This window comes from Dermacentor variabilis, chromosome 6, assembly GCF_050947875.1.
Source record: "Dermacentor variabilis isolate Ectoservices chromosome 6, ASM5094787v1, whole genome shotgun sequence".
In the NCBI taxonomy this organism is placed as follows: Eukaryota; Metazoa; Arthropoda; class Arachnida; order Ixodida; family Ixodidae; genus Dermacentor; species Dermacentor variabilis.
The window spans coordinates 116,104,009-116,120,523 of record NC_134573.1 but is presented as its reverse complement, the minus strand read 5'-3'; the positions used below and the strand labels follow the sequence as shown (position 1 = coordinate 116,120,523).

General features: G+C 44.9%; 1 protein-coding gene across 3 annotated transcripts in view; it reads right to left on the bottom strand.

Moving 5' to 3' along the window:
• The window catches only part of LOC142584338 (A disintegrin and metalloproteinase with thrombospondin motifs like), a 103,141-nt gene that overhangs the window by 54,270 nt on the left and 32,356 nt on the right, over positions 1–16,515 (bottom strand). For 2 of the 3 annotated variants that reach the window (XM_075694490.1, XM_075694492.1), the window contains exons 5-8: positions 16,273–16,329; positions 13,017–13,073; positions 9,809–9,933; positions 6,731–6,805 (exon numbers count right to left, since the gene is read on the bottom strand). In XM_075694490.1, the coding sequence (XP_075550605.1) occupies positions 6,731–6,805; positions 9,809–9,933; positions 13,017–13,073; positions 16,273–16,329 (314 nt within the window). The remainder of the gene's footprint in view (positions 1–6,730; positions 6,806–9,808; positions 9,934–13,016; positions 13,074–16,272; positions 16,330–16,515) is intronic. The other variant, XM_075694491.1, reaches the window with a different exon arrangement.

Here is a 16,515-nt window from a genome sequence, read left to right as displayed (position 1 = left end):
TAGTTTGGGCAGTCGCCAAATTGCGTCCCTACGTGTACGGCCGCACACTTTCCGTGGTTACCAATTGTCCGTTGCCTTGTGCTGGTTCTCCTCCCTAAAGACCCCAGTGGACGATTGGGTATGTGGGCGATACGGTTCCAGGAATATTCATTTGTTGTTTTACACAAGGGAGGACGTTTGCACAAGGACGCCGACTGCGTATCCCGTCATCGTGTCGACGATCCTGAATATGATGCGCATGACATCAACTCTTGCGTCCTGGCCATTTATGACCTGCACGACATCCGTTCTGAAGAACGGCGTGATGACTGCTTACGTGTTCCCATCGATCGTCTCAATTCTGGACATTCGGAGCACAGGTTGCGCATGTTCGTACTCGCGACGACGTTCTCTACCGTCGTAGCTTACGCCCTGAACGACTAGAATTTTTACTCGTTCTACCACGCCATCTCCGGAAATCAGTTCTTGAGAAGTTGCCTGATGTCCCTATTGCAGGTCACCTCGGCGTTTCGCGTACTTACGACCGCGTACGGAACCGCTTCTACTGACCAGGCCTGTACTGCTCTGTGCACCCCTACGTTGCAGCCTGTGAGCTCTGTCAGCGCCACAGAAAACCTGCTGTGCTGCCCGCTGGACGCCTTCGCCCCATCGATGTGCCTTCAGAACCATTCTTTCGCGTTGTTCTCGATCTTCTCGACCTTTTTCCGACGTAGAAGTTTGACAATAAGTGGGTCGTTGTCGCGACTCATTACGCAACCTCGTACGCGATCCCGTGAGCGTTGTGCACAAGCTGTGCAACTAAGATATCAGATTTTTTTACATGACGTCATCCTCCATCGCGGCGAACCACGGCAGCTCCTCACTGAAGCTGCCTCACCTTCTTGTCCAGAGTAGTTGAAGACCTACTTCGCTCCTGTTCTGTCGAGCACAAACTTTCTACCGGCTACCACTTGCAGACAAATGGACTAACGGATCGCCTGAATCGCACGTTGATAGAAGTGTTGTAGAAGTACGTTTCTGACGACCACAGTGATTGAGACAGCGCGTTACCCTTCATGACCTTCGCCTATAATTCATCACGTCAGGAGACCACTGGCTTTTCACCCTTTTTCCTTCTGTTCGGCCGCCACCCTTCTTTGCCCCTTGCCACACTGCTTTCTTCCCCGACGAACACTCCCACTGAATATGCTCAAGACGTCTTCGCCCGAGCTCACACGACACGCCAGATTGCCGACTCCCGGCTCACTGAGTCTCAGGCCGCGCAGAAGAACCGGCCCGACAGCCAACATCGGGACGTTCGATTTCCCGCTGGCTCTGCTGTCCTCCCATGGGCACCACGTCACCGCGTCGACTTGTCTGAAAAGCTGATGCCGCGCTACGCAAGACCCTACACGATAGTGCGTCAGCTTGGCGATGTAGACTACGCGAACGCTCCGCTGGACTCGCATGTCCTTGTGGACGTTGTGCATGTGTCCCGGCTGAAGCCTTACTTTGCCGCGAGTTCACCTCCCTGATAGTTAGCGCCGAGACGGCGCCTTTACAAGCGGGGGTTATGTTAAGGCACAACCAAGAGTGGCGCCAGTCAGAAGAATACGATTTGACGTGTGTAGGTGGAATCTGTCTCGATAGCCATTTTGTTTATGCATGGTTGTCTCTCTCGCAAATATTGTAAATCAAGCGTTATATGTGACTTCTGTAACGTATTTATTTATTTATTTATTTATTTATTTATTTATTTATTTACGTTGCCCCTAAAGGCCCTCCAGGAGAGGGTATTACATAGAGGGGGGGAGGGGGGTGGCGACATAGCTATTAATAAACGCGATACATTTCTGTAATAAGTGCAACAAAACATAAGGCATAACACAAAAAGGAAAAATGAACAGAAACCAAAACAGCAAATTTTACACATTTCCGTAACAGCGAAGAAACTTTTGGAATTTTATGATGTCAGTTTCTGTGGCGATGACTGATGGTAAATTATTCCATTCGATAATAGTACGGGGAATGAATGAATTGGTGTAAGACGAGGAATGACACTTCACACGTTTAATTTTGAAAGAATGTTCACAGCGTGGAAAGATGGCATGAGGTGACTGAAACAAATCACTTCGGAGGGAGGGGTGGTGGTAAGCTTATGGAAAAGTGTTAAACGAGCAAGTTTTCGGTGATATAACAAATCTTCCGGTTCGGCACGTTTTTTTTTTTTTTTGCTGTAACACTTGTCAAGGGTGAGTAGTCTGAAAATATGAAGCGAACAGCACGGTTCTGCAAGGATTCGATGTTATTGATAACGTAGGCTTGCTCAGGGTCCCAGATGGCCGCAGCATATTAGATTTTATGGTGTGTTAGAGTTATATAAACCAGTTGTTTAACGTGCATAGGGGCGTGTGTGAGGTTACGTTTCAGAAGACGAAGTGAGCGGTTAGCAGGCGCTAGGGTGATGTCGATATGGTGATGCCATGATAGGTCAAACTGAAGGTGCACAACAAAGTACTTGTTTGTTGTTCGTTCTATCAACATTCTATCCGTCATTAAGAATATAAGTGGTTGGAATGCGATCTGTGTGACGAGTGAAAGATATCTGTTTTGTTTTAGAAACATTTAGTGACGTTAACCAGGATGAGCAACATAAGCTTACTGCGTTGAGATCAGATTGTAGGGATTGGCGGTCACTGTCACTAGTAGTGTTACGGTAAATTACGCAGTCATCAGCGAAAAGTCGAATTCCATATGTTACACAGGCAGGTAAGTCATTAATATAGATTAGAAAAAGCAAAGGTCCGAGCACACTTCCTTGTGGTACCCCAGATGTCACATAAGCATAGGAAGCGTTAAAATTATTAACCGAGGTGAACTGTTTTCTATATTACAGAAAGTCCTCAATCCAAGCGAGCACGATAGGGTGGATGTTAAGCTGTGCTAGTTTCAGTAGAAGTCTGTGATGAGGAACGCGATCAAAAGCCTTTGAAAAATCTAGAAACAGTGCGTGGACCTGAAAGCCCGCGTCAAGTGATAATTGTAAGTCATTAATGAAGCCAGCTAGTTGAGTTTCACATGAAAATCCCTTGCGGAAACCGTATGATAATTGAAAATAATGTTATGATCTTTGAGGTAGTTAATGACTTGGCTGTGAATGATATGCTCAAGAAGTTTGCAAACGGTGCTGGTTAACGAGATGGGTAGATAGTTCAATGGAGAGGAACGCTCACCTGATTTAAATATAGGTATTACTTTGCCTATCCGCCAGTCATTAGGAATTAGCCCGTGTGATAATGATTGGTAAAACAAACAGGACAACACAACGCAAATGCTTTGAGATGTACTCTTAAGTATCTTATTGTTAAAGCCTAGTTGATCCGAACTACTAGTAATCTTAAGATTGTTTAACAAAGCTAAGATACCTGTTTCATTAATCACAATTTCAGGCATGCAAATGTCATGAATTGTATTTAAGTAAGGGGATGAGCTAATGTCTTCTTTGATGAATACTATTGAAAAGGTGTCATTAAAAACCTCAGCACATTCAGACTCATTAATTATGACGCCTTTACTGTAGGTAAGCAAAATGTCAGGATGAAAGCTAGGACTTATGACGCGCTAGAACTTACGAGGGTTGTTGGTTAGCAGATATGATAGGTCATGATTGAAAAACTGCCGTCGAGTGGATTTCAGGAGTGACTGGTTGTCCTTGTCACATTTGTTATACTTGTCCCACGCGCTTAGAAGAGCATTTTTTAGTGTCTGCGAGAAAAATCGCTTTTTCTTATTATTCATACGTCGCAACTTCTGATTAAACCACGGTGCACTGCTGCTACATCGGATGGTCATAAGTGGAACGAAGTCATCAACAAGTTTATTAAAAGTACTCTTGAATAAAACCCAATTCTGCTCAACAGTGCGCGATAAATATTGATTATGAACTGGGCGGTGAAATAATCTAATTCGGAATTTATTTTTTCATAGTTAGCTCTGTTGTAACATCTGATTTGTTTAATAGTAGTTTTCTTATCGTTTAAGGAACCGTTAATGCATCCTGTTATTACGTCATGATCCGAAATGCCGTCTACATGAGTAATGTCTGAACAAATATCGGGATTATTCGTTAATATTAAATCTGTAATGTTGGCGGTACACGATTTGCGACGCGTGGGATTGGTAATAAGTTGTACTCGTGAAAAATGAAGACATGACCGAAGAAACCTGTTAGCTTCGGTTTCACTCGCTGTGACGGATGGTGAGAACTACTTTATACTAGTCTCCAAATGTGAGTAAAGTACAGTCAGAGAAACGCGTACATATTTCACACAGAATTCGATGAAATTCAGACGAAAAACCATAATTCATATTAGGAGGATGGTAAACAACACCGATAATTACATCACTCGAACAATACTTAAGAGAAACCCATACACATTCAAGAGTAGAACTAATCATCACAGGCACGGTTAGGAAATCATCCCGTATCCCCAAGAGTAACCACCTCCTTTACGGTATGGTCTGTCGCATCGAAAGATGTTAAAACGTGTCTGGCTGACAAAAGTTGAATCATCAGGAACAAGGTCAGTCAGCCACGTTTCGGTTAGCGCTACAAGTGATGCGGAGCATGAATCAATTAGTGAAGCGATAGCAACATCCTTCGATACAACACTTCTGATGTTAGTGTAAAGAAAAAAAATGGCTTTGGAAGCATTACATGGCGATCTTTGAGGAAAATGGAAAGCTGGGGTCTCATTTGAGGAAGTGACAGACGAACATCATCCTTGCGTGGGATGCCGAGGTACACATACTACGCGAGCAGCCTCAGTGTCCCGTACATAAGTATCGTTATTAATGTGAAGCTTGTTGAATGCGAGGCGAATGCGGTCACCTTCTTTTTTTTACAGACTTCCCGTACTGCCAGAGATGGCGGCGCTTTTGCCGGACAGCCTCAGAGTAATCACGAGCGATGCAGATGTCAGTGTCCTGCAGCTTCAATCCGTTGCCTAGGACAGATTGAACTTCTTTACCCTGGTAAAATTTAGCAATGATTGGTCTCGCCTTAGTTGTAGAAAAACGGCCCAAACGATGCGCTCTTACGACTGAAGTTCTATATATATATATATATATATATATATATATATATATATATATATATATATATATATATATTCGAGCTCCTACAGTGCCAGTTAGCAAAGCGAAGGTGCATCTTGTTATAAACCTCCCTTTCATCTCTCTCTCTCTCTCTATGTATGGGTAGCGCTTTCATTCGTTTTTTCCCCTTTTTTTATCTTTCAATGTTGCGCATTCCGACCTATCTATAGGCTGGTCCTTGGTAATGGGTTTGAGAAATGGCTGCGCAATTGAACTCCTAAACTCCTTTTTGAACTCCTAAACTTAAGCAAGAAAGAAATATGCTTATATTACGGAATGTATTCGCTAATTGAAACCGGTAACGACTAATTTTTTAATGGTATTCGGCAACAAATTTTACGCAAGTAGAGTGAACTGGTTGGTTGAGATGTCAAATTCATGCTTCAAGGCCGCCACCCCTTGACCATATTAGACCCAGTGTCAATACATTAAGATCGTTCACAACAATGTTAGCTCATAGCTAAGTCTTGAAAACCGCCAGAGTCAGTTGTTACCTTGGTGCAACAAAGTTCACTGCAACGAAAGTCCGTATAGTGCTGCTGTACGTCGTTTGGAAAGCAGAAAAGAAAATTACTAGATGAATATAGATTGATAAAGTATTGTAAAAGAAACATCAAACGCAGGCAATGTGAACCACTTTCTGTTCTCTTTCACTTCTTCCTGCTCTTTTCCAGCTTGCCCGGTCTTACACAGAGTTCACGCTTTCACTTCATTGCAGTATTATTCTTTTAAACTAAATTTTTTGTTAATAACGCTGTAATAGCTTGATTATTAGAAGAGAAAAATCAAAGAGAAGTTTCATTTGAATTCTTGCGCCTAAACCCTGGTGCCAGTATACCTCAGTGTGGCTTGCAGCATTTCGCCTTATTTCCCCGTATTTATGCCGCTGTGGTCCAGTGAATGTTCCTGGTACTTCACGAGTCCAGTGATCGGCTTTTCTCGAACGTAATGTAATCTACATTCACCAATGGAAACCTAAATAAAGGTCAGAACAGGCGCCGTAAAATGTAATGACACCTGAGTGACGAGAGGCACGGTGACTTCAAGGCGGCGCCACCACCCGTGTAACCGGTCTTGCATCCTTTCAAACTTTCCAAGCGCCTCCTAATGACAAGAATATATTTTTTCAGCATTTTAGAAAAGCACATTATGGGGTTTTACGTGCCAAAACCACTTTCTGATTATGAGGCACGCCGTAGTGGAGGACTCCTGAAATTTCGACCACCTGGGGTTCTTTAACGTGCACCTAAATCTAAGTACGCGGGTATTTTCGCATTTCGCCCCCATCGAAATGCGGCCGCCGTGGCCGGGATTCGATCCCGCGACCTCGTGCTCAGCAGCCTAACACCCTAGCCACTGAGCAACCACGGCGGGTATTTTGGAAGAGCACATTTACTGTGACCGGCGCAACTTACTTTGTTCTCGTTAGTGTCCTTTTAAATGCGGAATTTTGCCCACCTATCCCACCTTCGTTCATGAGTCCAAGAAACTGTTCGAAGTGTGTGAGAAACGCACTCAGTATTGTTTTCTTAACTTCTGCTCCAATATCACTCATCGACACTACTGCGACCAAAAAAAATTTCGGGAAGCTTACGGTCTTCGTCACGGTGGCACCGACAATTCGTATTTGAACCTTTGGCTGCCTAAGGCTCCGAAATCTCAAGTTGGCCTGAAATGCAAGAGATGCTGACAATTAGAGAGAGAGAGAGAGAGAGAGAGAGAGAGAGAGAGAGAGAGAGAGAGAGAGAGAGAGAGGGGGGGGGGGGGGGGAGATTCGGTAGGAAAGGCTGGGAGGTTAACAGGGAGGCATTCTGTTTTGCTACTCTGTACTGCGGGAAGAGTAAGCAGAAGTGAAAAAAAAAATCGCAGTATCGCCTTCATCGGTTAGGCAAATTACTAAAGAGCTATGCGAAGTAAAGATAGTTGTTTTATCGGCCGTATAAACTTGAAAAATATTCGCTTACTAACTGAATTAACAAACGTGCAAGCGCAGAAGCAAACATAAACACATCACACTCAGCGAGTGTGGACACTCGCTGTCGAGACGCTGGTGTGAGCAAGCACGGCAGCAGCAGTGAGCGAAGTGACCTTCGTGCGGTCTATCGCTTCAACGCAAGAGCGGCGAGAACAGAGCGCGCACAAACGTATCGGCCATCTGCCAATCCCTTTCAAGATACGGCGCGCGGGACTGCGCGCGGCCATGCAAAGTACGCACTTGTTGGCGGAGTCGAAGCCACCCCAGCTCCCTCCTTCCCGCGCTGCCTCCCCTCTTTCCTCCATATACGGCGTGCGAGGTTGAGCCGCGATCGTCAGTTCCCCTTGCCTCCGGTCGCGAACTGCGCAGTTGCTGCCGGAGACACTTATGACATACACATCTGATTTTACCGTATCTCCCAACTATGGCGGGCCACGCTGTTTAATGAAAGTTTCTACGAGATACCACGATGAGACCCACTGCGTTTCGACAGCAGTAGCCTTGCGTACATTAGCGAACTTTTCTGACATCGCTAATTAAGTAATTAGTAAAAATACTTGCTTAAATTTAAAATCGTTTCCGTAATTGTGTCAGCTGGGATGCCAAATCCAGTGCTGCATCTGAAAACTTCTTATTCACTAGTTTCCAGCTTGCTGCAGTGTGTCAAGATTTTGTTCCATTATTTCCCAAGCGCCTTTGTCTCTTTTGCAAATGTTAGGCACCGAACGCTCACTCGTGCATTTAATTTTCTCTTGCACGACCTTACTCGGCCCCTTTTCCTCGCTTTTTTGTTCCATCTAAGGCGCACTTCTTCGTGTAATCCCAACTACTTGGCTCCTCGATGATCCCTAGACGCCTGCTTACGCTTTTCCATTGCTTGCTTTATTTCTCTGTTCCACCACTTACGTGGTTTCCTCTTGCCAATCAAACAATTTCTTTGTGCCGTGTCTGTCCTGTCTCCTGGTGCGTATCGCTACCAGTTCCTTATATTCCCAAGCTGTTGTAGGAAACGCCTCCATTTACTTCTGTGTTTGTCCTTTTTTATTGCTGCGATCTTTAACTTCTAGAGATGCTGATGCTATTGGTTCGTGTTTACGTCAGTATCTCTCCCAAATTTTATGGTTAAACGTAAAATGATCGCTACGTGGGCTATTTTTCTAAGGTTCATCGAACATCATTTGGTCTAGTCTTTCGTAGACCATTTCTGAGACTAAGGCGTAATCAATACATGGCTGCTCATTTCCGCGTTGCCACGTTACCTCTCCATGGTACTTATTCTCCCTCTTAACTACTATAAGGTTCTGTTCATCGCCAGATCCAGCATTAGAGAACCATTGTAATCAGTATATCGGATGCGCGGAGGCGAGCGCCATCTGATGGTGCTGCAAGGAACCCAGCCGTGCTCGCGGCGCGCGTGCTCCGCTGTGATTGGTTGTCCTATTCGGCAAGGGAGTGGCCAGCCTGCAGCTCCCACAGCCGCGAAACCCCGCCAGGTTCGCACGTTTAATACATACTACGAAACTCCGAAATACACTGGGTACTCCGCAGGCGCCCCCCCCCCCCCCCCGCCTCCATGAAACAGAGCAATACCATGACTAACGTAGGAATTGCTTGGGTCCGATTACATATGTATATAAACGCTATTAGGCTTCATTTACTCGAAGCCGTGTGCAATTCTTGCGGAAGACACGAGACACGTCACCCCTCGTTTCCAATGCGTATCTGCAAGGTCAACTCCACCTACCGCATCGTGTAGGCTCGACACATTTTCGCGGATATTTTTAGACTACCCGTACTTTTCAAGTAGGCTTAGGACATAGATTCCAACATTGATTTCACCGTCCTCAAAAAGCATCATCAAAGAGGAGGACCGCACGAGAGAGCATACCGGTGAGTAAGGCAACCATCATTTCGCCTTAAGAAATATTCACGATAGTATCATCAACGTACCACAGATTCGAACACCCATCAACTGGCAGCTTCTCCTTCCACACCTCATTAAATATGTCTTAAGTGAAACGAAAAAAAGAAAATGTGGAAATAAGCTCGCTTCTTCCCTTCGATCTCTTCTTTTTTCTCCGAAATCTTTCCGGTCAGCGCAATGTTCAATATGAAATCCGAATTAGCCCGACAGTTTACAATCCTAACCCAACATTAACGTTCACAAAGAAGAATGGCACGAACGAACACGCCCAAGAGTTAGTATACTTCTAAATGAACCTTGTCACTGTTTACCTGTCATCGCAGGCTTCCTTAAACGAAGCTGTATGCACAAAGTGCCACGTTGCTCTTGGGCAAACTTCAGCAGTTGCTAGGGGCTTTTTTTGACTTCAGACTATGCGGCTAATCTCTCTTGGAATGTGCCATTCATACAGAGCTCGACTATTCATCAGCTTCGACTTTCCTGTTTCGTGCAGCAGCTTTTGATAACGGGAATTCAGCAGTTCCCTCACGCTGGGTCAAAATTGTATTAGTTCTACCTAACCGCTCGTCCTGATTAAGTTGAGTTTCATTCATCAGAGCATTACAATCAGAACGACCCTTAAAATACGCAATAAGGAACGTAGTGGGAAGCCTTGCGCGCCATCAATCTGCTGTACTTGTTTTATCTCGAGGCAACTTCAGAATCCCCGGCAATAATAAACAACACTACAGGAGGCAACCGGAGCCTACATTTTTCAGGAAATTATTACTCACTGCATTGGCCATGATTGCAAGGAATCGCAATATTTTTTTTAAGTTGAATTGGTACGCTTTGGACAGCAGGTAATCCAGGACGACATGTACCTCCGGGTATATAGTGGTGGGTAATCGAGTCATTGCTGTAACGAACAATGTAGAAATGAAAGCGCACATCATTTTCTGATAGCTAACCATTGGTACTTCACTTTGTCAACAAATTTCATAATCGGAGTTTAGCGAAACCTGAGTAATGTAAGCACCTGTCCCAAGCGCGCAACCCTGCTTTCTTGTGAAGGGCGAGAAAACCGAGCGCTCCGATCCCCGCGTTAGAACATCGTCGTGTAAAATGTAAGTCAGTGACTTTTGTGTTGCGCTGCAAATCACGAGGTCGCGAGATCAAATGCTGGCACGGCGACCGCATTTCGATTGGGGCGAAATGCAAAAACACCAGCTCACTTAGATTTAGGCCCACGTTAAAGAACCCTAAGTGGGCAAAATTAATCCGGAGTACCCCACTACGGCGTACCTCATAATCAGATCGTAGTTTTCGCACGTAAAATTCCATAGTTTTTTTAAATGTAGGTGCATCATATATCAGCACTAACTTTTCTCGCCGGAATGGTAGCGGTGTCACCTCTTATGCCACAGTTTAAATTACCACATGTAAAGTCATAATTATTATTTCGAAGACACTTGATGCGGCATTTGTCACAAAGAAAGTAAATAATTAAACAAACACCAAGCAAGTAGTATACTTAGATATAACCCAACATCTCGGAGTCTTCCTGACTCCGATTTTATTGAGATGACCTCGGGAAGCTGAAGCGGCATTTAATGCGAATCATCCTTTGTCTATTATAAAGCACATTCCAGTAGCAAAAGTCTTTTCTAGACTCCGTTTAGGCCCTCAAAAAAATTATATAAAGATAGAACTTTGCACATGTATGCAAATCCGAGCGAGTCATACGTTAAAACAGAGCAGTTAAGGGACTCCTCACACCCTTCGGAAGTCCTTGGGGTCTGTTTTGCCAGTGCTTCAAAATTGTACCCCAGGCTCTGCAAATGACGCCCCCTTCCCCATATCCGATGCAATTCCATCGCTGTACCGGGGTTTTTACAGGGCTTCCCTAAACTAAATCTGAGATCCTCTTCACTTTCTGCTATATTGGTAACATATTACTTGTATGCTGCGCGCCTCTAGTCAGTGCAATGGGTGCCTCCTGGAACGCATGTTCTGGGCCCTACAATGAGTACAGAGGTGCCTCCTCGATTCCCATTAAACCTCGACAAGTTGCCGTCCTACAAAAATTGGTGTTGGACTACCCTGTACAGCTCCACTGTAAATTAACATATGCTCGGTTTCGGGTTTTAATCGGGGGTCCCACTGAACAATATACATGCTCCCAGCTCATTAAACCACAAAATCGTTTATTAACCGAGCGTATAAACATCGCAGGTTTAGAATGGTTCTACAGTTGGAACGGCGAGAGTGCGCTTTATAGTTTTAGGGTACAGTACAACGGGAAACAGAACACGATAAAAATACGCTATTTCGTACACGCTCGTTCTGTCTCGATTGTCCGTGTCCGTCAGTGTTGCTTTCTTTTGTGTGTGTGTGTCTTTTGGCGCTGTTGCTGTGCCTTCAGTTCGTTTTCCCGTTGTCCTGACTACTTAATCTATGTAACGCTGTTTCGACCCGACGAATTACAGTCTGCCTTACGACGCGTCTTTCTTCGTGCAGCTAGCGCTTTAAGGCGGTTGGAGGGCGAGCGTCCAGTTGCATAGCAACAATGTGTTCGTATACGGTCAATAACGGATGCGCCGGCGCAAGCTTTTCCCACAGCCACGAGACGACATGTCTGTGCTGCTTAGAAGAAGACATAGGAGTGGTGGGCCAAGCAACCATCATGCCATCCTCATTATGCCATCATTGTCGCCGTCATCCCCGTTGTCGTCGTCAAGACTGTCGTTGCCGGAGCGATCAAGCTGCCATTGTAGCGCCGTCGTCAAGCATCGTCATTAAACACTCAGCTGCTGGCTTTAGAAGTACACATCGTACTAGTAGGATCTTGATGAGCGCTAGTTGGTTCATATTTAGAACTGAGGTTAAACAGCGCGAATAAAACAAGGACACGAGGAAACAAATACCACAGACAAGCGCTGTGATGCGGCCTAGTTCGTTCATATTCAGCGCTTGTCTATGGTATTTGTTTCCTCGTGTCCTTGTTTTATTCGCGCTGTTTAACCTCAGTTCTAAACGTTTTGCTGTCTTCTAACACTTCACGCACCACCAAAAGAAGCTATCTAGCCGGTCACCCGCAATAGTCCTCGCATAACGTTGGTTCCCACACTGCGTGAGTTCTGCCGAATTCCTTATCGATACAGCATGCGGCCCTAGCGGTGTTTTCTGGCTTCGGCGAGCAACTTTGTTAGTGTCTTTAAGTAGGTGTCAATGCTCAGCACAGGCGGTTTATTTTCTGGGAGATGGCTACGACCCAACGTAGAGCGGCTGCTGTAGGTTGTTCTCGGTCTCAAGCACGACGCCACTGTTGACGTCAGTCGTGTCGTTAAGCAACTCATAGGGTTTGGCTGCCGCACTGCACTGTCTTTCCAGGCGGCGGGGGTGAATTGTGTGCAGAGGAGGGATGACATGAAATAGTAGGAGCAAAATCTCGCAAAAAGGTATCTGTTTCTCGTTAGACAGCGTGCGGTGCACGGCATTTGGGAAATCGGTACCCCGCAGCCAAAAGCATTGGCGTTTTAACATCCTGTGCACGGGCTCACTTTACAGCGCAGCGGTTAGGCGGCCGTTCCTGGGTTGAGCGTCGGCGTCCCTTGGCGCAGTCGCGCGAACGCGCTCTGGTCACTGCTAGCGCGTTCGTCGTCGCCTTCTACCACAGCTGGCTCCGATGCTCCTCAGCATACCAAGGTTCCCATACTGCTCCGCCCCCCCCTCCCCCCCTGCGAAGGTGCTGACGCCGCTGGCCAACTGTCAGTCGGTGTGGTGATTTCGGTCTCTAATTATTTGCCTCAATCGATATATCGCGAAATGAAAACACGTATCGAGCTGCGCTTAAATTGCGCATTAGGGAGTGTCGTAATTGCCGAACACTCTTTTCATTGATTTGTTACCTCTGAGTTGGCAAGTATACCAGGAAAAAAGAAAGTGGATGCTTACGCTACTGCTAACCTTTTAGTGGAAAGCGGTGAAAGAGGCACTCACCTGTATCCATACTCCTAGATTCCAAGAAATCCGAAGTGTTCGAGGTATCAGGGCCACCTATAAAAACAAGAGGAACAGTTTTGTTTCACATATAATTCTCCTTATGATAACCTTCTTAATTTCATAATATGAACGAATACGTGAATAAATTACAAAAAAAAGAACATACAAACTCTCAGAGCACATTTTATGCAACGATTTCCTATCGAAAAAATTTGGAGGGTGCCTAAAATGTATCTTCGCCTTTAATAGTGGAATGCGATAGCATTTAAAGATCCCTGACTGCTTGTCACGCTTCGCGGAAACCCCAGCTTTGTTGCTGTTGGACGGAAACGACCGCAATCTGGAATGTGTTGTTACGACATCTGTATGTTGCCGCACCGCTCTATGAATGGTAGGAACGCTGGAAATGGGGTTTGTGTTTGAGTCTCCGTGTAATAGAATTATGTTTTCTAGTATAGTGAAAATACAAATCAAGGCTATCATGCTATTACGCCGTGTTTACTTTGTACTTTACGCATTTTTGACCCGTTTTACTTTGAAGAATTCAATTAGTTCCGTAACGCCTCTGCGCCGCGCGGACTGCCTGTGTGGCTGTAGTCCGTAAATTTTCGCGCAGCGATGTCCGACGCCGATGCAGGATTTTTTTGCGACGCGGAGCCCTTAACGCTGTCGCGTTAAAGATCTCATGTGATCCACATGTATAACTTCGGATAATCTGTTATAATCATACGAAAATACATATTACACATACCTGTTCATACGAGATTATGGGATATTTGGCATATCCTGGAAGACGGCACGACGGTGGCCGACAAGGCGTTTGCCGTCCTAATGTTTATTTGAAAAAAAGCTAAGACGAAGCGCTTAGCGGAGCGGCTGGCATTGGCGTTGGCCAGCCCGGCCACTGCAATGTATGTATGTATGTATGTATGTATGTATGTATGTATGTATGTATGTATGTATGTATGTATGTATGTATGTATGTATGTATGTATGTATATATATATATATATATATATATATATATATATATGGTGCCCCACATAACTTGAGCCAAGAATTTAAATATGAAAGGCGCGTCGGAAGCGAATTGAACGGAACGCTTACTATTCGCAATAGCCTATAGTACTCAGACAATTTTTGTTTTCCCCATAACTCACTAAGTAATGGAGTTTAATTACCCAACTTTTTAATTATTATCTGACGACCCCAAGTATCATACGCCGATTTGTATCCTTCAGAAACCACCAGTCGAGTTGTTTCCTTCAAGTTACGTCTGACGTACTCTTTCTTTTTCCGGGTTGCAAAGAAAGCCCGCGAAATATGAGAAAAGCCGTGTTACGGAGCATTTGCGCAGTGGTATTGTCCTGCTCCCAAGTGTGCGTTCAGTGAACAAGGTCGGTGAACGGAAACGATATACGATTCAATGATAGTGCATATTTAGCGCGTCATTGCCCTCAAGGCAATACACTGCCACTGATGGACTCAAGATAATGAAGGTGAACCGTTCAGCAGCTTCTCACGGGGTTGTACCGATCATTGGTGGCAATACTGACCTCACAGACGCTTTATTATTATTATTTTTCGTTTTCGCTTTCAGAAAAAGAAAATGCTATAAATGCAGCGTCATTCGTTCTTATTTCGTGGATTTAAATGTGGGTTTAAATGATAGCCACGCTGCGTTTGTTTGCAAGAGTAGGTGTAAGCAGCAAAATGTTCACTAACGCCCACAAACACACGCACACACACCCTCGCACGCGCACACGCCCAGGCACACTTTCTCCCTCGCACACACACACACACACACACACACACACACACACACACACACACACACACACACACACACACACACACACACACACACACACACACACACACACACACACACACACACACACACACTAGTCCTTGCAAACGCACGCGCACACACACACAATACGCGAGTACATACATCCATGCGCCCACAAACGCGCACACGTTTGCTCGCACACGTGCATGCTGAAACACGAACACACATACTTTCGCATAAGTACACCTTCACACGCGTCCATGCAATCTCGGCAAGCAAGCAAGCGCACACATGCACAAACACGCGCCTACACGTGCACGCACACGCAAATGCACAGACGCCGCGAACGCTCACACACGCACTGGCGGGCATGGAAATGCAGATACGGAGACACACGCACCCTCACACATACACGCACCCACGCGCGCATACAACCGTACACAGGCACGCTCAAGACGTGACATAAGAATTGTAATAGCGCAAACGCCTGCAACCACAAAGCAACAACGACGAGACACAGCGCTTGTGTCTCGTGCTTCTTACTTTGTGGTTGCATGTGTTTGCGCTGTTACAATTTTTATGTCAAGTATGCACCAACTCGCCCAGAAAGAAGTTTTAATGACGCTCAAGGCGTGCACATGCATAATCACTCTCTACCGGCTCGGCTGCCTCTCAGAAACGTGCACGAGCAAACACACTGCATAACACTTCCTCTACCATTACCGTTCCAACGCCAGCTGCAATAAATCGCTTTACGGTTTAAATTTCGCGCTTTTTTCAAGTCTATGTGCCCTCTGCCGGGAGGGTGCGAAACAATGTGCTCCAGTCGTGTGACTTCGCCGCCCATTCCCGACCAAAGCACTGCTTGAACGCACCACCGATGTTCCGAGTAAAAGTAGCATAAATGCATATGTTGTTAGAAGTTACTACACTCTCATTGTAGTCAGTTGAAACTTTTGTATGTTCGGCCGATATTCTGAAGCATAATGTTTTAAAAAATATCCCATTTAGTTAAACTTGTGCATTGCTGTGAAGTTACGAAGGAGAATGTTCAGAATTCCTTAAGGTGCTAGCATTTTAAGTGTATATATATATATATATATATATATATATATATATATATATATATATACTTAAGTGTATAAGTGTTAAGTGTCTTAAGTGTATATATATATATATATATATATATATATATATATATATATATATATATATATATATATATATATATGGTTTTACGTGTAAAACCATGATATGATTATGAGGCATGCCGTAGGGTGGGGGCTCCAGAGTAAGATAGATCACCATTTCTTTTATAACGTGCACCTAACTACAAGTACACAGGTGTTCTCGTATTGAGCTCGATCCCGCGATTCGATCCCGCGACATCGTGCTTTGAGCACCCAACACCATAGCCGCTAAGCAACCACGGCGGGTTGCACTAGCATGTTGTTCACTTACTTGGCATTCGTTTTTCTGAACCGGAAAAGGCCGAAGGGTCCAGGGATTTTGGAATGCCTAAATCGCAAAAAAAACAACAGATGCCTTCGTAAGTGCATGTGTGTCTCTGAGCCCTATATTAGCAATATTTCACTTACTGCATAGTATCATGGGCTCCAAAATAATCAAGTGAAAGCAATAAAACAACAATAAAATGGTTGTAAGAAGCGCTTCAAGCGTAAAAATAAAGTACGGGAAATAAAA